Raw genomic sequence first — 25,043 nt, 5'->3', positions numbered from 1 at the left:
TTACTACCTCTCCTTTTCCGTAAAAATGACAGAACTCGAATTGGCTATAAGGAAAGGAAAGGTAAGACGACTGATGTCCCCCTAATCTGGCCCTTTTTATAGGAGGACTATACGTCAGTGGCCTTCTGCTCTCAGCTCGTTAGAAACACAATCTCCTAGGCCCAGATTGCCCCACCCCTCCGCACTCAAGTACGGATGTCCAAAACGTCCCCGTTCCTCCCGCTTGACCCCAGCTCCGTAAACTCGAGGTATAACTGATGACCCTGCTTAACTGTTGCTCCCCGAGAAAAGAGTGTTTAGCCTCTACCCCTCTCTCATGATGATAAAAGACTGCCAGGGCTAGGGTCAGAAAGCCACATGCGACATGAATGAACGCCAAATAGACCTAGTTACACGCCTGTATACATACTCCACAGTGATAACTTCTGACCGTGACCGATGAAACGTACCCCCAGCTACCTAGATCTGGGACGGAATTGAAATGTATAAATGCCTTCTCTTGCCAGTTTGCTAAAACCTGTTTTGTACCCATTCAAGGATACACAGCCACCGGAGGAGAGGGGCTGGACGTGACGCACAGCCTGACCACAGATCGTGAGGCGCATGTGACCTCGACCTAAGATGGAGCCGCAGAGCAACGGGACGCGGGACGATGCACCACTCTCAAACGCAGAAAACGAAGGAATGGGGGGCTGCCTTGAAGCCCTCTACTTGTTGACCCACACGTGCCAGAAGTCCCCGCCCCTTTGAGCCCGGTTGATGGACCTGCCTGCGCATCACCCTTTTGCTCCCCTGGTCCGCCTCAAAGATCCGGTCCCACTCCGCCCTCTCCTCCCACGATTATCCGACAAAACCCCTTCAATCCTTTCCACGTGGATTTTGACTCCGAGACAGAAATGCAGGTGCCCAGCATAAGGCACCCTTAAGAGAGATTAGCTAGGAAACAGGACTGTGGCCTAACGGCAAAGGACAGATCACACCCTGCGACGTGTAAAGAAGGACCCGAGCTGGACCTATAGCTCCACCGCCGGTGCTCAACAGCGCAAACGGAAGAAAACGAACTACCAGAACCTACCAGTGATGACTCGATACTAATAAAGACACTGTGGCGAAGACCCCCCCCCTTTTTCGGAACTTTCTACACCCCTTGACTAATTGCTTGTATTGGACTTAATTCCTCCCTCAATCACTTTTGCCTGTAAAATGTTTCATCGGTCACTTTTAAGTACGACAAATGTAAATTTATATGTATTCCACCTCGTATGTTGCATCAACTACCCATGGTTATATGTAAGTCTACCAATATTGACAAACGCTATTTCATTGACTAAACACGACTATATGTACACGGAAATGATCTAGCTTATGTAAAAAGCGGCGACTGTGGAAAATGACAAAATGTATATGTACATAAGCGGCGTTCATTTGTGTTCACCCTCGCCACTGTTGAAGGTAAAGAAAGTCACGAAACAGTGGCCCCGCCATCTTGTTCCCTTTTAGGCTCCATCTTGAACATAGATAGTAGCCATCTTTGTATCATGACCTCCCTGCCCATTGCTGATAGCCATCCTCTCTCTCTCTCTCACTCTCTCTCTCTCTCTCCAGCCCCGCAAGCACCCCACGCCCCGACAGCCCCCGGTCTCTCCTGTTCGGGCCATAAACGCACCGCTAAACACGACCTTGTCTCCGTGCTGAACCCCTGCCCCCTCGCTCTTTCATCCTACTCATAGAACAGGCCCTTTTGGTAACCTCTTCCTCCCTGCCCGATTGCCCGGCCTGATCCCAGGCCATCACCTAGCCCAACAGATGCAGTTTATTGCTTCCTACAGTAGGACCTCCCCTCACATCAGAGGAGCGGTGATTAATCAAGGCCTTCACACCCCTAGATCTGACCGACACCCCCGCATCCCTCCCAGGAACACCCTTCCTCTCTTCTGATGGCCCCCCCTCGGCTACACCTGGCCTCTCGACCCAGTCCCACATCATAAAACTAGGTCTCATGGATGTACCCCTCCGGCCCCGCATAGCGAAACATGATCTTATCGCCCGCCCAACCTTAGATCTGACCACCCCCTCCTGCCCTCGTGCCCTGTTGGAATGTCCGGCTGCAGATTACAATCACATGTCACATTGGGGAGGGGAAAACAACATCAGAGCGGTCAGTATGGGAATGGGCCTGGAGCTGGGGTCCCAAACATGCCCTTTTTGTACTTCGAAGTGTCTTTATTGCAATAAGGAATGTTTGTACATCATAATCCTGTGTATAAAAGACTGAGCCGTAGAGAAACTTGTTAGAGCACCTCGAGAAGATACCCTGTTGTCTGATTTGACGTGTTCTGTTCCGTCGGAAATAAACTCCTGTTTCCTGCCTTCCAGTCTCCAGCGCCTGCCTCTTTATTTGGGTAATCGTGAGTTGGGTGAGAAGCGGCTAACGCCGGGCAAACCTAGAAAAGGGGTAAACGACCTGATCTGCCTGAACCCTTTTTCCACAGCTATTAGTCGCCTCATTTATTTTATGAACGAGGTAAACAAGCTAAATGGGTTAAATGCTGGCTATTTACTTGAACCCGCCACACTTGCATGTATCACAGCTCACGGCATTGTCCGCCCTGGTCCTTGCTCGCCTGGGCTCAGGCCTGTTCCCTTGTCTATCATACCGCCTGCCCCCAGCCCATGTGTCCCTGTCCCTATCCCCACTATTTCTGCTGTCATGCTGAATACCAGATCCGCAGTGCGGCATCAAACTGAAATTTTCCATCTGCTGGAAACGGAGAGCCCTGACTTGCTCTTCCTAACGGAAACTTGGTACCACCAGGACTCTCTCCCTGACGTCCTGGCGGCCCTTCCCCCTTCGTACTCTGCCCTCCGTGTTGACCGCTCAAACGGAAGGATGGGGGGTGGAGTTGCTCTAATATCGCGCGAGGGGCTACACTTTCAGACACTGGCTTCCTCTCCCCTGCCAATGTCAGATTGTCTAGTAGTACGGTCCACTTCTTTTAAAACTCCTCTCACCTGTGTACTGGTTTATCGCCCTCCCCAATCTTCACCTGGTTTTATTATTTCATTGCAGGAACTCCTTGGCACCCTGTCCATTAATAATGCCTCAGTGATGGTTCTCGGAGATTTTAATTTTTGGCCCGGTGATCCTGCTGAGGATGCAATATCTAAGGAATTTACTGCTTTACTCCTCAGCCTGAATTTTTTACAACATGTCCACACTCCTACACATAGGCAGGGGCACATACTCGACCAGATATGGTCCCTTAACATCCCCATTTCAGCGCCCTCGGTATTACCATGCGCTTGGTCGGACCACCACCTCTTGTCCTTCTTGGACCTTAACACCCCAGCCCCCTCACGCCACCCTAAAAACATTTGGACCCGGAACTGGAGTTGAGTTGACATCTCCACCTTGTGCAGCTCACTCCGTTCTTCCCTTCCGACCTTTGAGGGTCTGGCTCTACATTCTCATGCTACCACATTAGATGATTGGCTTGTTACAACTTGTGACCATATAGCCCCCCTGAAACGGGTAACCATTAACCGTGTTCACAACGCTAATAAGTGGTTTGGCCCAGCTTTAAAAGCCAAGAAACTCACAGTGCGACAAGCCGAACACGCCTGGCGTCGTGCCTACTGTCCACTAGCCAGGCAGCGCTATGTTTTAGTCCTGTCCGAATATAAGCGAGATATTGTAGCCGCAAAAAAAGACTACTGCACTGGACGCATCCTGGCGGCTGAGAATCAGCCTCGAGAGATTTTCACGATGGTCCATGAGCTGGCGGCCTCCGACAGGACTCAGTCAAAAATCCCTCCCTCACAGATCTTATGCAACTCTCTTAATGAGTTCTTTGTAGAAAAAGTGGCTATCATTAAGGCAAATATTCCCTCCCCTTCACCTTCCTTTTGCGAGGGCTCTATTCCCATCAATAGCCAGTCTCTAGCCTACATTCCCCCTCTGACTCTGGATTCACTTCCCCCTCTTCTCAGACGGGTGAAATCTGGTTCCCCTGCTGACATTTGCCCAGCACATATATTAAGCCAGATCTTTTTAGACTGTCCTTCCCCTGCTCTTACCCTGTTAAACAAATCATTTGAACAGGGTACTGTTCCGCTTTCTTTTAAGGCCGCTACGATCATCCCTATATTGAAAAAACCCGGGGCAGACCCCGGCGTCCCGGCTAATTATCGGCCAATCTCCCTCCTCCCTTTCCTGGGGAAGATTGCCGAGTCCCATCTTACGCAGGTCCTAAGCTCCTTCATCGAGGATAGCAATTATCTTGCCCCCTGCCAAGCGGGCTTCCGCCCCCGCCATTCCACAGAGAAGGTGGTCATTTCAGTTCTGGACCGACTCAGGGAGGGATTGGACTCCAACGTGCCCCAGGCCCTCGTCTTATTAGACCTGTCCGCCGCCTTTGACACGGTGGACCACTCCATCCTCTTACGCCGTGTCAGGTTGGCGGGCATCGAGGGCCCTCTCTTGGCCTGGTTGGAGTCCTTCCTGTCTGATCGTTCCCAGGCTGTTCATCTGGCAGAATTTACTGCTCCTTCTCGTGAAATCATGTGCGGGGTTCCCCAGGGCTCTTCCCTTTCCCCTTTACTTTTTAATTTATACATCTTCCCTCTCATTTTTGTTTTGCAGCATATGGAGGTCGCGGTGTACAATTATGCCGACGACCTCCAACTTATTTTTGATTTGTCCCCGGCCTCGCCAGGTCAAACCAGCTTCCAGTCCGTGATGTTATTTATCCGTGACTGGATGAATACGAACCATCTCAAATTAAATCCGGACAAAACGGAGCTGGTTTTGACGGGCGGGGTCGCAAATCCATGGTCACCCCTTTGTTGGCCTTCATCTTTAGGCACCCCCCCTACTCCCTCTCCCTCAGTTAAAACGCTGGGCATTACTCTTAATCATCAACTCACTCTCCACTCACATATCAGCTCAGTTGTTTCCTCTTGTTTTTTCTCCCTACGGACTATTAGGAAAATCTCCCGTTTTTTTTCTGTTCCCGCCCTCAAATTGATCGTAATGGCCATGGTACTGTCAAAAATTGACTACAGGAACATCGTTCTCAATGGTGCTCCCGCATATGCCCTTCATCGTCTTCAGCTGGTCCAGAACCAGGCAGCTCGCCTGGTTTACGGCCTAGCTAAGTCACATCACTCCACCCCCCTTTTAAAAGCCCTCCACTGGCTCCCTATTAAGCAGCGGGCACTGTTTAAATTGGGATGCCTCACATTTCAAGCCCGAGCGGGCACTGCCCCGGCATTTATCAACTCTGCCGTTACAAACTACTGCCCGCCGAGAGCTCTCCGTTCCTCTTCCTTAGGCTTGCTGGCAGTACCACGCTTTAAAAAGAAAAGAGCTGGTGGTCAGAAATTTTCAGTTCTGGCCCCCACCTTTTGGAATGCCCTTCCCCCTTCAATAAGACTTCTATCGTCTTATATGGAATACCGCAGGGCCTTAAAAACCCTTCTGTTCCAGCAAGCGTTTACTGGTTAGCCACGTCCCTCTGTTTGCTTGTTTTTACCACTGTTGCTCCCAGCGCCAAGAAACTATTTAGTATATGAGCGCTTTATAAATGTTTTTAAATTCAAATCAGATCTAGGACTTAGGAATTAAGCTAGGTGGAAGAAAAAAGGTTCGGGTGTGTGTGGAAAAGGAGTAGGCTGGTGAGGAGTAGCTATATTACTTCTAGTTATTGGTGGTTTTTCTTAATTTCTTGCTCCGCTTTGCACATTTCCTTCTCATCTCGGGTAGTCGGCACAAATGGGTGATGTAACTCAATTTTTATGTATATAGTAATAATAATAAAAAATCTCCGAGCCTGCAGTCAGAACAAGGCGCTGATGGATTTCAGCAAATGAGCTGTTTAACCTGGTGCTGTGCTCGGTTTTCCCTTTTGTCTTGTTGACTAAAAAAACTTAATTAAGTAAAAATAAAAAAAGGCTCAACACACTTGTTATAAAGATTCAGAAAAAAAAAACGGAACACAATATTGTTTAACAGGCTTTAATTAACAAACAATTTTTGGAATAGCGGTGATTCAAGGGCTGTAAACACAAAAAAAACCTTAACAATCATTCTGGTAATGTTTAGTGCTGAGAAAATCATCAAGTACCTGCAACAAAAGTATGACCGAAAATTAACGAAAAGTGACATTTAATTATTTTCAAGAATACAACGTTTTGATAGCGTACAACTCCTAGCCAGGCTAGTGTCTCAGCAGATGACTTACTACCCCATCTAGCTCCAAGATTGGGGCATTGCAAGCATAAACACACTGCTCATTTGTTTCTGAGCTAGAAGTATCCAACTTCGCTGTATTCACTAAACAGCTTTTAACATCATTTAATTACAGGTGTTCTGGAATTTACAAAGTAAGTTTTATCATGATATTTTAATAACTTTACAAAAATCCACCCAATCTGTCAGATACATGGAGGATGAATAAACTGAAGTTATTGACCCGTGTTAATTCTGCCGCATGATTACCTTCACGGATTTACGTGCTTCGAACTCTCGCTGCTGCCGGGAAGGACGTCAGAACACATTACAATCTATTTGCAAGTCTTCATATTTCATCTCAGCTCTGCTGCTAGAAGGATTCTCAGCTTTTTCAGATGAAAGGCTCTTAGAAATCCTGCCTTCCAGTAGAATTGTTGGCAAATCGCTCAGGAAAATCAATTTCCGATAAGTAGAGGGTTGTGCAGGTATCATGCACTTCGGATAAGGACACCACGGCGGGACCTATGCTTGCAGGTAAGGCACACTTCACCCATTCTGATTAGCACTCTTGATTAACATGTTCTATAGACTTTTTTTTTAACAAAAGAATGCAAAGCAATAACTCAAATATGATCAGATCTACACCTTTAGGAATCATACTGAGATGCCTCTATTGCTTGAAGTCATCACGAGAATCAAAATCTCAGATATTCTTAAGGATGAAGCCAGGGCGCAAAACACTGATCTGTGCTAGATACTAAGGGGCATATGTATGAAACGATTTTTTAATCGCAAACGCTGCGAATCGCAAAAAACAGTGTTTGCGATTAAAAATTAGCAAATCGAGATGTATGAGACATTCGCATCGCAAACTAAGAATTCGCAAAAATAGCGATACCTTATACAGCGAAGCTAAAAATCTGCGAAGATCCTTGTGAATTCTCAAGTTGCGATTTTCTCTGTTTAGGAAATTCGCAAAATGGAAATCGCATTTTAGGAAATCGCAAGGAAATGTATGAAAAAAATAGCAATTTGCAAAAATGGCAAATTCACAAATAAAGAAATCACAATTAACACCAAGTGCAGGCAGCTGGTAACCAGGTGCAAGGTACTTAAACCAGCCCACAACGCAACAGATCCTTCCACAATGGCAGCACTATATGTGATAGCCAGGAGGCTGCGTATTCGGGCTCTTGCACAGAGGAGAATGAGACAAGAACGTATCTTCAGGCTGCGCGCCACTCTGTTCCAGCAGACTGAAGAGGAAATCCATGACGAGAACAGGCTGCACCCACAGACCATCTTGGACCTGATTGAGGGTCTGAAACCCTATTTGGAACACTCAACACGCAGGACCCAAACAATTCCCACCCATGTGCAGGTCCTGTGCTCCCTGCACCTCCTGGCCTCAGGGCGTTTTCAAGGGGCCATAGCAGAGGTTGGGGGGCTGGGGGGTGGGGGGGGGGGGGGGGGGGGGTCTCACAGAGTGCCCTGTCACGCTTTTTCCATGCCTTTCTAGATGCAATGCTACAGCGCTTTTTCCATGCCTTTCTAGATGCAATGCTACAGAGGCTATCACATCACATATATTTCCCCAGCACCAAGCAGGCATTACAGCAAACAAAACTTGACTTCTACCAGATTGCACATTTCCCCCATGTCATTGGCTGTATTGATGGGACCCATGTGGCCATCAGACCCCCATCAGCAACTGAATATGTCTACAGAAACCGTAAATGCTACCATTCCCTGAATATACAGATTTTGTGCAATGCTAAGTATATCATCAGTGACATTGTACCTATATACCCTGGCAGTACACTCGACTCTTTCATCTTTAGACATAGTGGGATACACAGACATCTGAGTGCTGGAGAGTTTGGAGAGGGATACCTGCTAGGTAAATGCATGGCAAACATCCATCAATCCACTACATCTTCTGAGGGGGTGGGGGGGATGGGGTGGTCTGGGGCAGTGACTCACCTATTGGGTCTATCCCTGCAGGAGACAGTGCCTATGCAGTGCGGGACTTCATCCTGACCCCGTATCTGGATCAAGCCAATGCAAGGGAGAGGAGATACAATAGGACACACAGATCTATGCGCTGCGTCATAGAGCGTATGTTTGGAATCCTAAAGAGCCTGTTCCGGCATTAAAGCAAAGGAGCACTGCAATACAGCCCTGACACCTGCTGTAAAATCGTGGCAATCTGTGCAATGCTCCATGACATGGCTAGGAGGTAAGGCACCACAATTGACGTGACCGATACAGATACATCGGATGACGATTGCCCTGCTCCCCCTGGCAGATCTGTCTCAGGAGTTGGGGGCAGCTGCCGGACGTCAGAGACGGACAGATCCCACAGAACTTCTTCTAGGTGAGGAAGGATGACATGAGGCAAAATAATGATTTAAATCAGTGCTGTGTTTATTCATAGTTCAAACACATGGACTGTTGCTGTACCCAGCACGTTATGTCCACAGTGCAGGTAGTTCCCCAAAAAGTGTTCAATATGTATTAATGGGTTGCATCACCCATTGACGCAACTGTTTAAGAGTACAGTTCACCTCCTTCGGTGACGGATTGGTGGTGGTCGGTCTCCAGGCTGAGTGACCTCTGTTGGGTACCTAGGTACTGCACCCTGTCTGCCACTGCGCCTTCTTGCATCTGGCAATGTTGGTGTGTTGCTACTCCTACTCTCCCCAGAGACCATGAGTGCTGTGCCACCTGAGTTTGCCGTCTGCATCTGCTCAACTGCACTGGTGACCTGCGCCAGGCCTCTTGCAATGTCGTGGCAGCAGTGTGATATTTCCACCTGCATGGTAATGCTGCGACGGGTCAAATTGCTGGTGGTGGTGCACAGGCGGTTCACTGCCTTTGTGTAGTTATGCAGACATGCGTTGGCATGTTGGGCAGCCCTGTCCCTGGCGTCTTGGTCATGCTTCAATGTGACACACAGGTCACGTATGGCAAATGCCATGGCCATGATGCCCTCCCCCATGTAGCGCTGAGTCTGCTGATTTGCCTATTAATAGAGCTCAATGATTTCTGTTGCAGGCGCTGTACCTGCAGCATGCTGTTCTCAAGACCTGCAAAGACTGTGTTCTTCATCTGTGGCAGTGCTGGTCCCGGGCCTTGACCTGCGTGTTTCCGTTCCTGGCACACTCATTTGTGGGGTTTCCTGCCCACGCATGTGTGACACAACCTGCCCTGCCTCTCTTTGCTCACTCTCCTCCCCTGTGGCCTCTATGTCATCCTCCAATGGTGGCAGTGGGGGCACATATGTGTGTTTCCTGCACATGATTGGTGTGTGCTCCGTCTCTTCACTTGAGTCTCCATCATCAGCCTGGTCCTCCGGATTTCCAAACTCATCTCCCTCTGCACGGTCATAAAGTGTCCTGGATTGTGGTGTGGATGTAAAGGGGAATACATGAGTTTGTGTCCGTGTCTGCATTTTGCACTCAATAAAGTTTCTACAATTTGTCTTGGCTAACTTCTGACACTCATATTCCCTTATCACTGATTCACACGTTGCATTTATTTTATTTTGCGCATGGGATGGGGATGAGTGCAGATATATTTGGCATGTATCTTACCTTGGCTGCTGGTTGCAGGTTCGGAGCAGTCTAGGTCAGCCACACCACTGACTCTCTCAGGCAGGAGGGTTGACTCCACCAGCTCCTCATGGGGTGTTGGGTCTGCTGTTGTGGATGATCCTCCCCCGGTCATGTTGGACTCCTTCAGTCTGGCTGCCACCCTCTCCTTCGACCTTTGCCGCATATCATACCACCTCTTTCGCAGTTCTTCCACAGTGCGATGAGTCACACCCACAGCATTTACTTTTTCCTGAATGTCCAGCCAGATCTTTCTTTTCCTGGACTCAGGGACTCGCAGTGCCTTTTTCCCCAAAGAGGAGTTCATGGCTGCACACCAGCTCCTCAATGAGCACCTCCTTCTCCTTGTCAGAGAATTTGTATTTCCTCTACCTTTTTTCTCCCTCCTTGCCCTCATGTTGCTTCTGGGACTCCATTGGTGTTGTTCCTCTGCTGTGCCGACTCCTCACACTCTCCAAACAGCCTCAGAATGCGGCTCAGGCAATCAGGTGCAGCAAATCACTCCCACTTCCTGGTTGTGATGTCATCAGGCTGCACCTGCATTGCAAATCCCCTTTTTTGCAATTTCTTAATTTGCGAATTTCGCAATTAAGGAATCGCAAATCAAAATTGAGACTTTTTTGCGATTTTTAAGAAATAGCTAATCGGTAGCGATTTTTCAAATACATCCCGATTCGCGAATCTCAAACTGGGAATCGCAAAATATCGCAATTTGAGATTCACAAAACGGGATATTTATACATATGCACCCTAAAATCCCAGGGGTGAAAAAAAGAAAAAAACTAGAAAGGGGAATAAAAACACTACACCAAAATATTTCCAATTAAAAAAACACGGCATGCCATAGCAGAGCGCTGTCTGAGCACCACCAGGATAACCACACAAGAAAGTCAGCAATCCAGATAAGAAAACTACAGGATTTCTGCACCAAAGCTGAAAACATTCAAAGTTCTTCCTAGCATTTTGGAAAGGCAACCATGTCGCTTTGACTACTTTTGGTGCAGCTGAACCAAGAGGCGAAAGAGAATTTGATATATTTATTTTGATGAATGTGCGCTTTTACACAAACACTCGCTAAACATTTTTGATCTGCTAAGAGGGGTTTAGATGGGCTTTTCTGAACAGAAACTTGGATGAACCAGGTCTCCTGTACTGACCTTCATTTTGCCATTCCAGAGTCCAATGTATATCAGCATCTAGAAAGATTGGGAAGGAGAGGAGGCGGGGTCACAATGGTCTATACCAGCATATAATTGTAAAACCTTTAATCCCGAGGGGATTATAGGCGCGGAAGAGTTAGGCTTCAGCATATCTATCGATGGTCAACACCGCTTCTCTGGGGTATTGATTTACCCCCTCCCCAGATATGCAGGAGACTTATCTGCATCGCACCACCAGGCAATGACCCCATATAGCATCTCATATATGACCTTTACCATTTTTGGGGGAACTTAACATCTATCTGGATAAAGTAGAAGATCCTCTAACTATGGGCTTAGTGGAAACTTCAGTTTCTTTCAACTTAAGACGCATTTACATAGAGTCCACTCATATAGGTGTGTATGCTATAGATGGTATATTTTCAAATGTAGCTCTAAAGAGCAATCCTCCCCCTCCCCCCGCCCCCCATCCCCCGCCAGTGCTGTGGTCAGACTAGTCAACTAGGTCATTTGAAGGAACCCCGCCCTCTCCTTTTGGGGAATGAGAACAGAAGCTGAAGTAGGGTACATTTAGCTGATTTGGTAAGCACCATGCTGGATTCAATTCCTGGAACATCAGACTCTGTAGTGGAGGGAGACCCTGCAAACAACTCTTGGCTTAGGCAAGTGATAGCTCAGTTGGCACCCAATTATGGCCTTAAGCAAGACCATTAATACCCGTTCAGCACACTGGTTTTCAGAAGGAATTAGTTCTAGAGAGCAGCGTGCAAGAAACTGGAAAGGAGTGGACAACATCACTATTGTGACTCTGGCAAAAGCCACTATAAATTAGCCTTAAAAGCTTCCATATAAATCTCAGGAAAACCCACAATTCCTTTTAATCGCTCAGCATTAAGGAGGCTGGTAATTATGGGAAAGATATTTTTAAGATTGTGGCCAAGTTTACTGACCCCATTATATACCGATCCCCCATTGGAGCCTAGACAGTGTTTTTGTGTGTTTTCTTTAGGATAGAATCCTCAAAATGCAGTCTAATTTAGCTGGGATGAAAAGCAATCTCTGAGGGTCGGAAGTTATAAACCTGATAGGTCCAACTTAACATTTTAAACTGGCGACTTCTGTGGCCCCGTCTTTGGAGGAAGTGGCAGCTGCTTTTGTAAACTGCAAGTCGGGTCCCCATCCGGCCCCATGCCTCCTCATAGTTTGAGGTCTATTTCGGACATCATTGCTCCGTTATATCATGAGTTGTTTGTTAAGTCCTTCAGGTCTGAGGTCATCCCGGAGGCCTGGGAAATAGCTAATGTGATCCCTTTGTTAAAAGAGACTACTGCAGATCCCAAATCCCTGACTAATTTTAGACCAGTCCCTTTACTCCTAGCAGCTTCAATGATTTGGGGGAAGTTGGTTAACCAACAACTTACCACCTGTCTAACCGATAACCTGCTTCATTCCTCTCAGTCAGGATTTAGAGCCTATCAAAGCACGGAGACCACATTACTTGAGGTTTCAGAGGCCAGTACGTTCAATCTGGATTCTGGCCTCAATGTGGCGCTGTTGGACCCGTTAGCTGCATTTGATACGGTAGATCACAACATTTTAGAACATCTTGGTGCGACTGGTTCGGCAAGGAGCTGGCTGGGTTCTTTTCTTGAGAGATGGGAGCAGGAAGTTCGGATGAAGCTATATGCCACTGGGGCGCAAATGTTGGAATGGGAAGTGCCACAATGTATTTCTCCAAGTACTACGCTCTTCAACATTCATATGGTGTCTTGGCATATTTGGTAGAATCCTTTAACATCAAAGTCATCCTGTATACAGATGACAATCAACCTCTGCTCGTGTATAATGGGATGCTACCAACATAAGTGTCGCATTTGCTCATTGCATGATGGCTCTGCTTGACTGGTTGAAGCTAATAGCCTGCAGTGTTACCCATATAAGACGAAAATATTACTATTTGGGCGGGGTCCCCTTCCATGAGGGGCAGGAGCTTGGTTTGAAATGTTCTCTCAACGCCCCCTCCTTTGGCGGTGGTGAGAAGTTTGGATGTTATGCTTGAAGACCAACTTTTGTTTGTGGCTCAGGTTTCAGTTGAAGTGAAGGCCTGCTTCTAGTTCCTTCGCATGCTGAAAAGTTTCTTCACTTGCTCCCACATGCAGCTCAGGATATTGTGGTTAGGGCTCAAATCTTTTCCAGGCAGGATTATGCCAATGTTTTGTACTTGGGCCTCCCAGATTACTTGATCCAGCGGTTACAAATTATCCAAACATGGCAATCTGCCTACTGTATAAAATTCCTAGACGCGAGTCTGTCAGTATTTAAGGGCCAATTACATTTGCTGCCAGTTCACCAACGCAATAAGTTTTGTTTATCTGGCAGGGATTGGTTGTCGCTCTAGTCTTCCACTGATTCTTTCAGTATAAATACCACTTCCTAGTTACTTTAAACATCAACACCCGGAACAGTTTTTACAAGACCATCGCCATGAGGGACCACAGCGCACTCGCTGGAGGCAAGATCTTTCCCTCTCCTTCCGAAGTATAAGATACAAGGCCTTTGAAGTGGACTTAGTGATTTTATGCCTACCGCTACTGAAGTGGGATCTGCATTTCAGCTCCACACCCATAACACGGACTACCCTCCGTCCTCCGAACACTAACAGCACGATCACATGCCGGATCACCATTACTGTGGTAAGATCATATCTACTTTTCCTTTATGCTTAAATGGGCTGCAATTTTTTCTGCCACACCGTTGTAAGCATTATATCTGACCGCCCTCGTTCTTCAGATATAGGTATATCCTCTGAATTATGTACTTTTAACCGGTCTACCATTTAAGTGACGATTACTTTGGCCAGCCGGGTCGGAATTATCACCAGCGGATCGGTCAGCGATCTCCTTTCCTTTTAATTACTACATACTTCTAATCACCTGCCTCCGCATACTTTTGTTTTTTGATTACTTATACCTTTCTCATGGTTTTATACCATTTACCTCCACAGATTAATAAAATGTCATACCTTCAATTTCAGGTAGGATTTCTATCCTTACTCACTAGAATAGTTACCCTTTTGCTTTTTGATGTTCTTCCGGTTTCCCCCACAAGTTTACTGGGCCTTTTCCCCTCCCGATTTTGCACCCCCCTTTAACATAATTCAACTTTGAACGGGGGACATGAAGTTTCACAAGATTAAAATTACTTCACCATGCACAAATTTAGATATGTCCTGTACACTATGCTCACAAATTCACTTGCATTGTCTTGGTGTCACATATAGGTAATTTATTATTTGACATTTAGTGTTTCCACTTTTGAAGGTGTTATGTCACTTTTGCAACATATGGTGTTTTTTATTCCCCAATATGTTTTGACAAACACTAAATTGCGTTCAGATTACCCTTTGTACCTTTCCCAGCCCTGAGGAAGTCGCGGGATTATTTCCATTGGCGACGAAACACGTGTTGGCTGGTTTCTCTTGCTTACTTTATAAAAGAATAAAGACAAAGAACTAATTTACTGGAGACGAACATTGACATTTCTTTTGAAATCCACTTGAATTGATTCATAGCTTTTTACTGTAATACTACTTTACGTGTGCCGAAAACTTTGTTATAGTTCACCAACGCGTAGTTTATATATAAGACATTGTCCCCAACGCATCAAGCCCTTCATGATAGGGGACCTATGTAGCTTAAGGAAAGGATCTGGGAATACATCCCAGGGAGACCTCTTCCTCTAGTAATGCCAGACTTAATGCGATCCCCCGTTTTCTAAAACAACGGAGGGGAGGTTCCTCCTTCACCGTTAAAGCAGTGGGAATGTGGAATCAGCTGCCGGTACATCGGAGGTCCATCTCCGAGGAAAATAAATTTGAAAAGGATCTAAAAACATTCTTATCAGATTGTAGTGGTGTCATCAGTGTGGTAGTTCTCTGGTTCTTTTCTGCAATTATTACCTGGAGTGCAGAGACACACTTTGTGAGTAGCTGTGCACTACAGAAGTAATTGCATTCATTCAGTCAAGGCACAGCAGACACTGTTAGTATCACTGATGTTTTGTGCCTCATCCACAATCCAGCCCAATAAGAGCAATGAAGGAAAAAAAATACAGTACCTCCCTGACCATATTCGCAGAAAGGTTTTGGCCGAAAAGCCCTGGCACGGAATATTCAGAATACATTTTACTAGAATAGAGATCCCTTTATGTTAAATCCCCTGATTGAACAACATTTTAATTTTAGTAACATCTGAAATGTTTCCTAGCCACACTCTTGAGATTGGCGTTTCCTTAGAGCATCCTCTTTCAAAAGTCCCTTTTAGGGAGATGGCATGAAATAACTTTTTCAAAGTCTGAACTAGAAAAGATTTTCTTGGTTAATAGGTCGCTCTTAGTCAACATCTTCTTTCTTCACAACTTGTTGGGAACGCTGCTGCCATAGTCCGGTTCGTAACAGACCACCAAAAGAGGTTGCAGCTTTAAACAGAATGAAGACTGAACATGTGGGTATATCTCTGTGTGCCTACAAGACTCCACAAATCACACCCATTTCTCAACAACTGTTCCCAGACACTTTGAATATGCTTCTTCAGACTTGTCACCGATGAAAAGCATATGCGTACAGGAGGTCTGTAGTGTGCTTTTATGGCAGTGGGAGAGCTAGAGTAATAATACATGGATTGGTAAATGGAATAAATTACAAGTTAAATGACCCAGCAGACGCAGACAAATAATGCTCACCAAGCTTAAAGGAGAAAAAAGTTGTGAAGAACTACATGGAAAAAAGTCCCAATAGGAGTGTAGAGGATAATGCCTACACAAAACATTATTTTCCTCCAATGTGGCTGCCTTACAAATTATTGAGCTGGTATATGCAGCTGAAAAACCAGTTTGCCCTGATGGAATGAGCACAATGTGCGTGTGGAACCTGTATGACTTACATTCCTAACTGCAAAAATACAGCTATAAGAAATGTCACCTGTTAATAGTTGTGTTAGTTGTCTTGTCATCGGGGGAAAGGAGGACCAGAATAAATAATGCATCTGAGAGGATCACAATTCCTTTCTTGCCAAGCATGGGTTTCTGAAGAAAATCTCAACAAGACAAATTTAGATTCTTCCAATATTCTTCTAATATAGCTCAGCCTCATGGATAACGCTGCAATAATGCATTTCTGGGTGGCGCAGGGAATGGGGGATGGTTTCTTGGGTGTGGCAGTTGTCACTTAGGAATGCCAAATGCAATTCGCATCAGCCTCCTACTGCTACTCACGACCATCAGTAAGTACATTGTGAGTCTCATGAACAAGCATTAGAAACTACTCCTCAAGCAAATGGTTTTCGGTTATCCGCTGGCTATGTTTGTTCTTTTGAATTAGTGAACAGCCTAATGATTGTCTACTTCATTGTCCATAAATGCACAGTGGAACACATGGATCTGTGGGGACATCACTTGCGCTGCAGTTACACCTAAATGGTTCACTGAGCTACATTCGTTGGGCACTCGTACATGGCTCAGTTTCTAGAGTCGCAAGGGTGTCAAATGGACGGGTCAAAGAAACGTTACATAAGCAGTTCCTTGTTGTGGAAAGGTGGCGGACAGCGAAACCCAATGGTACCCCCAAGTTACAGCTGATCTTTTTAAGGGAGAAATTAACAGGAGGGCCCTCAAGTTGGGTCTAACAGCTTCTTTCTAGGAAATAATGAGCCGGAGAACCTCCAGGATCTTCATAGACTATTGGCCAAAAATCCCAGATACAGCGCTTTGCGTCGATCAAGTAAATTTTGGCAGCATCATTTTAAGAATTCAATTAGCTGACACATCGAAAGAACAGTAAAGAAAACCTCTAATCGGAGGAAAAGAGTGAGGGCATTAGGCAAAACTGCTTGCTATTCTTTGACAGCTTGCAATCTAAAGAGAGCCCAGAATTCCTAAGAGCACAGCTGAACTCTTAAGTATGAATACTTAAAAGCACACAGAGCGACTCTGTGCATATTTATCCAATTGAATATATTCCTATTCTTCGAATATGGATGCAATAAAAAACAACGCTGGTGGATAAATTTTCCATTACTCAGACACTTTAATTGCTTTAACATAATAAGGCAACAAGCAATGTAATCATGGTACTCCGCATAGTGTAAAGTATGTGATAGATGGAGTAAATAAAAACATTAGAATGTGCATTTGGTCGAAATTTCACACTTCCAACTGAATGTAATATTTTACCTTTTAAAAAGACAAAGGGAAATTGCAATTTCAATTGGATTGCTGGTTACAATAAAAGGCATACAAAGCGACCAAGTTTACAGGTCATTTGTCAGCTACCTGATGAGTCGAATTCACAAAAGAGGAACACAAGAGTTGTCCCTGTTTTCTAAATACATTTATCACAAAAACTGGGTGAGAAAAATATAAATACTCATATTCCAGATTTATGTTTACATTCCGATATCCTACCTAAAAAAAAAAATTTAAAAAATAAAAATAAAAAAATCAGTGAAAATGCAGCTTGGCATTAAAGTGCATCCCCTCAAAACTTCAAGTGCTTGTTACACTCTTGAATGCGGTTACAGCTTAACTTCTTTCCATAAACTGCTGCAGTGCAATAAAACATTTTCTTTCTGATGCAACGTTCCATCTTTCTTCGATCCTCAACAGTTTTACAAGAATAACTGATCAGTGTGTAGAAGACTATAGGTCTCTAGCAGAGCTGCGGTTAAAGCATTTGGACACAATGCTGTGCAATTTATTTGCAAACAAGATCCAACATGAACACTGTACAAAACTCATGGAGTTCAAACTGGTTCTTCCCAATTCCAATCGCCTGGAGGTATTTCAATCTGAAAGGGCAAGATAAGAGGTTAAACTCCTATGTTACCAGACTCGCTTTTACATGAAGTCACAGTGAACTTTTTAATAAAATAAATCATTCATTTATTACTCATTAAAGAATATAAAACCAATTTGACAATTTGATTTGAAAACATTTTTATGAAGCACCATTACAAACCAGTGGTGTCACCAGGCTGTGTAGATCATGCAATTCAGTTTTTTTAATTTAAAGATTCATTCAGAGACATGAAGGTCGGTAACTTTGGTCTGAGCACGTGATGGTGTGTCCAATGCGTCATGAAGATGGTAAGTTGTAACTTTAGATGGAGTCTTCTACAGTTGCCTGGTTGTGGTGTTTGTTAGGGAAGACCGTGCATGCGGGTTGATAAATGTTTTCCAGAGTGCTGTTAAATGCTAGCAGATTGTAAGTTCTTTTGAGCGTGGAAGAACCATAGGCAATGAACTGGGATGCAGCTGTCAATAGTGCAGCAGTAGCTGTGGCACAGGGCCCCAGGGTGTTGGGTGCCCATTGCACACCAAGTATATATGGGATAAAGTACCCACCTGCTGCACAATGGATATTGCAAAGTCACCAAGGTGTTCTAGGACCAAATAGAGGAATGCGGCCATAGCCCAAAATCATTAAAAGGTCCATTTGTGGTAATTTTTTTTTACAGTGAGCGCATGGGGAAAACACAAAGTTTAGAAAGCGAGAGGCTGCTATTTGAGACAATTGCGTTTTTGCACTATTTCTTTTGCACGAAAATGTCCAAAATGTATGCAGGGATGCATTTCCTGCAAAAATGTAGTACTAAATGACGGGTTTCCGTTTTATGTAACTACATGTAGTTTCATAGACAGAAATTCTGAGTATGTATGCAAATTTCCATCTCTCAAAATTATAATTTGTGTTTTATATCAGCATTATTTTGCTTTGCTATACTGCTCATGACAGGTGTGGTTAACCGGCCCAAAGAGTCTCAATATATAAACCACAGAGAATGAGCGGCTGAATCCTCACGGCGTTCATCCTGCTGAGATACGGGCCTACAGCTTCTACAGAATACTCATTGTTAAGGAGTTAACTAGAAAGGGCTTACCTAAATGTGGATGTTTGTTATTTCAGATATTTTAATTAACCAGCCTGGGTTCATGTGCATGCTCAAAATGTATGAGCATAGATGTATGCTTAGTTTTCTCTGTGGTGACAAGAAAATTAGACCTGGCTAGTAATTTACAGCTGGCCATGTTACAAAATGTTTTAATTGACTATTGCATTTAACTATGAGTCAATACAATGCGATACAATTACAATTAGATATATGCAGGCAAGTAAATGGCATATTTGTATTATTGGCGCTCATAAAAGTTTATCATACTTTCTACTGGTTCAACTAACCACTACCAAATACAGGGAATGGGAAAAGGGACTGCAATACGTTTTCCTCTCCAAATGTTGCTGCCGCTGTTTCATGGCACTACAAGTGACTGAGGCAGTAAAGGGCTGCATCTCTTCCCTCTGTGCTGGCAGACAGCCAACTACATTAGCCTGCTGTCTGGCGAAGTCCCTTGAAGGATAAGCAAATGACTGAGCCTAAGACAAGCTTACCATTTGCAACTCCAGATAAAAGACCCTGCAAAATCACACTGCCTTATATACGACCATAAATCCGCCCAACTGACAAACTACTACTTCACTGTCTTTATAAGCTCCCCAACTACTTCAAATATGCAACATCTAAGGCAGGCCGAACTTTATTCCTTCTCTGTACCTTCCACTGCCACATTGGGCCAGCTGCCCATGTTACTCTCTACAGACACAATTGATCCTTTCCTCTCTTGGAAGTAGCAGTCAGGAGCCAGGTGGACGATTGGTGCAGAAGTTGTTTGCTCACCTGCCTTTTCATTATTACAGGGCTGCCTACTGAAAGAAACCTGTTTTCCTCACTTGCACCTATCAATCAGCTAACAAGCCTGTCCACTTACCAGAGCAGAGCTGCCCCCCAACCCATTGGTATCGGATAGAGACATTGTGCTACCGAATAATCTGTTGGTACTCTGGGCCTTGGCAGACTTATCTAAAACCCCTCATTGTAAGCCTGTATGATTTCGTTCTCGCTGAAGCTCGGAGCGGAGCAGAGCAGTGGAGCAGCGGAACGGCCAGCACCGGCAGAGAGGCGAGTGAGAGGCGAGCGCACGGACTGCACGGAGGAAGGGGGCATTAAAGGTTAGCGGTAGCCTCTGTGGCTTCTGCAGCCTCGGCACTCGATGGTTTGCCTGCCAGCTCGCCCGCCCGCACACACGAACGCTCCTGGCGCTGCCTCCGTGATTGTAGCGGTGGTTGTGGCAGTGGGGCTACGGGGCGCAGTCGCTAGTGAAATTGAGCGTAGCCCAGCTGTAAGGAGCAGCGAGGAGGAGAGGAGAGGAACCGGCTGGGCAAGATCGGGGTCAGCAGCAGCGGCATGAAGTGAGGCCCGCGGTCAGTTTTTTGGTGAGCCGAGGCGGAGGCTGAGGGGCAGGACTGTGGGAGGTGTTTGGGCCCTGAGCCTTCATACCGCCTCCTTACAGCCTTCATACAGCAGCTGACACCAGAGACACCTGCAGTGGCAGGAGCAGGAGTCTCGGGAGATACCCCTGAAGTCAGCTGTTAGGAGTTTTGGTGCCACCCCAGTTGCGCTTCAGCTGTCCCCTTATCCACCGTCCCCCGTTTGGCTTAGCAATGAGGAGCACTCAGACAGGCCAGAGAGGCTTAAGAACGAGCATAGAGCAAGCGGGAGTCTTGAAACCAGTATTGAAAAAAAAACTTGACACCAGGAAGACTATGGCCATAATAGACAGTCAACAGACAGTCAAGACAGCTACCTCAATCTAAGAGCTTATAGCATCTTGCACGCAATAATGCGGTCTGGAAAAACAAGGCAGCCGGCATAAGTAAACCCCGCCAAAAAGATGAAGAGAGCAGTCAAACAGTTACTAAACAAGTGTGGCGCCGAAGCAGACGCAAGGATAAAAGGCTGTCTTCAATTTAATTTCTCCACTCCTTACCAATTCCAATCCCGAACCCTCGACAAGCGGGATAGTAAGCAGTACATGCAGCGACCCAATCCGGACCAAGCCATGTTACCAACCCAAAATTTACACAAAGTTTTCATTTCTAAAAGATGCCGGGCTGGTACTGTGTATAAACAGCAGCAAAGTAACTAATCTCCCCGAGCTACTCCAACCTCTACATGCACATCAAGGGGAACTCCAGTTGGTAGAACAGCAGCAATGGCAGCAGCGGGGGCCATCAGCAGTCTCCGGCAAAAGCTACGGTAGCGGAGATGTGGACTCTAAAGAGGGAGAAGTTGCACCGGCTATAACTAAGAAGGCAGAACTTCAGGGACCTGAAAAAAGCAATTACTCGGACACAATGTCCTGAGTCATCCGGAGACACCCTCCCCTACAACCACTGTAATAGACAATGAGCGCAATGAGTGCAAGCAAAACACGCCCGGACAGGCAGCTAGCAGCAGAGCATCAACTACAGAGGGCGGAGAAGAAGGTCCGGAGGAAAAATGGGGGCAATGATCAATAACTGCATCCCCTATAACTATACCAGCACCTCTGACAAGCACGTCAAGGACGGATCCCTAGACAAAATGTCCCCACAGGCACAGGAAGGAGATGTGGAAACTTGTGGAAACTTATGGAAACCAGAGGCTCAGCATTGCTTCTCATGATTCCCCACAGCGACTGGACACGCTATTAAAGGCCAACATGGAGGATGACCGTAACTAACGAAAACCGCCTCACCCTGGGCACCTTTGAGCTGGACTCATCGGAGAGACTGGGGTCACATAAGTACAAGGAGGCGTGCAAAGTAAACATGAGCACGCCTAACATGAGCAAAGAAGATAGTAAAGACATCTACAATATACAAAAAAAAATACCAACGTTGGGGAAATACCGTCAACATATGATGGCCAGGAAAAATCTAATATTCAACATGGTCTAGTCTCTCTCTCTGTCGCAGCTCAACCAGCTCAATCTGTCTGTAACACGAATCAGGCACCAATGGGATCAGTAACGTCTCACGGAACTGAACCGGAGTTATATCTTACTCCTGAAGAATGGGAGGAATTGGTCGCGTCTTACCCCACTGCCTCTGGAGGCGAGTCAGAAATAAGAAACAACAGTTCTCCAATATCCAACATTGAAAAAGCTAAGAGACAAAGCAAAGACGACGCCTGGTGCACTTTAATGCGAACAATGCAAATGTCTGTTAATGCACTGCAGTACCATTCAGACAAGATGGACCTCCAGCTGTCAGTCCTCAACACACTCTCCCATTTTTGTCGCTGGCATAGACGACAAGTTGGCAGACCGTAACAACCTGATCAAGAGGGCCCAGTCAAGAGACAACATTTGCCCAGGCTAGCTGCACCTGTTTAACAATTGTGGACAAGGTAGCAACATTACCATTAGCACTGGACAACCTCCTTGCCGACATTAGAAAAGCAGTGCCAGACCAAACAATGCCTGGCGTGGCCCACACCAGCAATAGAGGCACCAAAGAACAATGGTTACTTACCTGTAAACAGGTGGTTCTCCAGTATTGATGTCTTTCATAGATTCACATGCTTGAATATTCCCAGTCGTCGAAGTGGGAGTCCCACGGTACATAAATTAGCAATAAATGCTAAAAAATATATGTATGTGAGACCATAAGAAGAAATAGAAGTAAATACATAACTGAAAAACCTCTAAAACAATTCCTCCATAGGAATGCATGATAGAGAGAGAAAACACTTGTAATATATCACAGTCATTATGTTAGTCCAAACTACAGCCAATCAGGCGCCAGCACCCTCTAGAACCTTCTCCTCAGAAGCTCAAGCCCTCAGATTTTCGTAGCACCAAAGTAACCCAGAGTGCATGAGGAGAAGAGAGCCTCTGAGGGGAGGAGGGTGGGTTGCATGTGAATCTATGAAAGACACCAATACTGGAGAACCACCTGTTTACAGGTAAGTAACAATTGTTCTTCTCCAGTATTAGGGGTGTCTTTCATAGATTCACATGCTTGAATAGAGTAGAGAGCAGTAACCTCCAATGAGATTACAAAGCACAGCATGGAAAAGCTCGAAGACAGTAGTAATACAGTCATGGAAGCTTAAATAGCAATGATTGAAAAAATATAAAGGAGGAGGGAACAGAGGCTCACCTTATTTGAAAAGATGACGAAGTACTGCCTGCCCCACTGCGGTATCCGCCTCATTGATGGCGTCCAAGCAGTAATGCTTGGTGAAGGTGTGCCTGCTGGACCATGTCGCTGCACGGCATGTCTGATGAAGTGGCACACCAGCAAACAGGGCGGTGGATGAAGACATAGCCCTTGTAGAATGAGCCCTCACCGAAGACTGCAAACGCTTGCCAGCCTGTTGATGGCAGAAGGCAATGGCCGAAGAAATCCAACGGGCAATCGTTGGTTTGGTAACTGGATGCCCCTTACGTAGTCATCCATAAGCAATAAACAGTTGGTCGGACCTGCGGAAGGAGGCAGTTCTGCTAATGTAAAATTTAAGGCATCGTTTGATGTCCAAGGAATGCAATCGCTGCTCAGCCGGAGACTTTGGCTCAGCAAAGAAAGTTTTCAAGAACACAGGTTCATTTAGATGAAAGTCAGTAGGCACCTTAGGTAGGAAAGATGGGTTGGTGCGAAGCACCACGCCGTCAGGTCTGAATTGAAGATAAGGCGGTTTGATAGTAAAGGCGTGGAGGTCACTCACACAACGAGATGAGGTCAGAGCAAGAAGAAGAACAACCTTCCAGGTGAGGAACTTAATGTCCGCCCTAGGATGGGCTCAAATGGTGATTTCATAAGTTGCGACAAGACAACATTGAGATGCCACGGTGGAGGAGGGCGCCGAATAGGTGGGAACTTCCGGAAAAGCCCTTTGAAAAACTGGCGGATAATTCTGGACGAGCAGAGGGAAGAAGAACCATCTTGCCGGAAGCGAGATATTGCAGCTAAGAAAACTCAAGGTAGCATGCGAGAGTCCAGATTGAGCTAGACTTAAAAAGAACGGAAGAAGCTGCTCCGGAGTAGAATGGATTGGATGGATATTTGCTGCCATGCACCAATGACAAAATCTCTTCCACTTGAGTTTGTAAATTTTGATGGTAGACGGAGCCCTAGCATGAGCGAGGATCTCTCTGCAGTCTTGCGAGATATTTAGGTTTGGGAACTCAAGGTGCTCAGGTTCCATGCCGACAATTGTAGAGTGGATGGATCCGGATGGTAAACCTGGCCCCTGTCCATCGTCAGGAGGTCTGGACGAGGATGAAGAGGAATGGGCTCGCACTGGGACAGAAGGAGCAACTCCGAGAACCACGCCTGTCTGGGCCATCGAGGAGCGATCAATAGGATGTGGCAGGGCTGCCTCCACATCTTCCACAGCACCCGTGGCACTAACGGGATCGGCGGAAAGACGTAAGCGAATAGATCGCACCAATCGATCAAAAGGGCATTCCCGCACGATCCGGGGTGGGGATGCCAACTTGCGTACGACGGGCATTTCAGATTCTCTGGTGTCGCAAAGAGGTCTAGAGATGGGCGACCCCATCGGTGAAACACAAGATCCAGAGTCGGTTGATGCAGCTCCCATTCGTGTGTCGACGATGTGGACCTGCTGAGGGATGCACCGCCGTCAAGGTTATCTGATGACGAGAGCCCAAATCGACTGAGCCAGTCGAGACAAGCGTTGAGACTTGGTCCCTCCCTGTTTGTTCACATAGTGCATGCTGGTGGTATTGTCCGTTTGAATAAGCACTGACTCCCCTTGAACTACAGGAAGAAACAACTTGAGTGCCAGAAAGATTGCCATCAACTCTAGCCTGTTGATATGCCAAGAGCGTTGGGGTGGAGACTATTTGCCCTTGATGGAGAGGCCTTGAAGATGAGCACCCCAGCCGTCCAGAGAGGCGTCCGTTGTGAGCGTGAGATCTGGCGCGTTGACGAGGAAGGATGTTCCAGTCGCCAGGTTGGTCGGCTGTGCCCACCAGCACAGACCCTTTCTCATGCGAGCTGTAACGGCCACCAGGTCGTTGAAAGATCCAGAGACCTGACGGCACTGTACGTCCAGTTCCTCTTGAATGGGACGGGTCCGCAGTCTGCAATGTGGGATCCGAGCAATACAAGATGATGCCACCCCCAGAAATGAC

General features: G+C 46.1%; 1 protein-coding gene across 1 annotated transcript in view; it reads right to left on the bottom strand.

Moving 5' to 3' along the window:
- Positions 1–17,064: 17,064 nt before the first annotated feature.
- E2F6 (E2F transcription factor 6) overlaps positions 17,065–25,043 on the bottom strand; it is a 236,613-nt gene continuing 228,634 nt past the window's right edge. The window contains exon 7 of the mRNA XM_078647792.1: positions 17,065–17,848. Coding sequence (XP_078503918.1) covers positions 17,844–17,848 — 5 coding nt within the window. The 3' untranslated portion in view covers positions 17,065–17,843. The remainder of the gene's footprint in view (positions 17,849–25,043) is intronic.

This window comes from Lissotriton helveticus, chromosome 6, assembly GCF_964261635.1.
Source record: "Lissotriton helveticus chromosome 6, aLisHel1.1, whole genome shotgun sequence".
In the NCBI taxonomy this organism is placed as follows: domain Eukaryota; kingdom Metazoa; phylum Chordata; class Amphibia; order Caudata; family Salamandridae; genus Lissotriton; species Lissotriton helveticus.
This window is presented reverse-complemented; position numbering and strand designations above follow the sequence as displayed.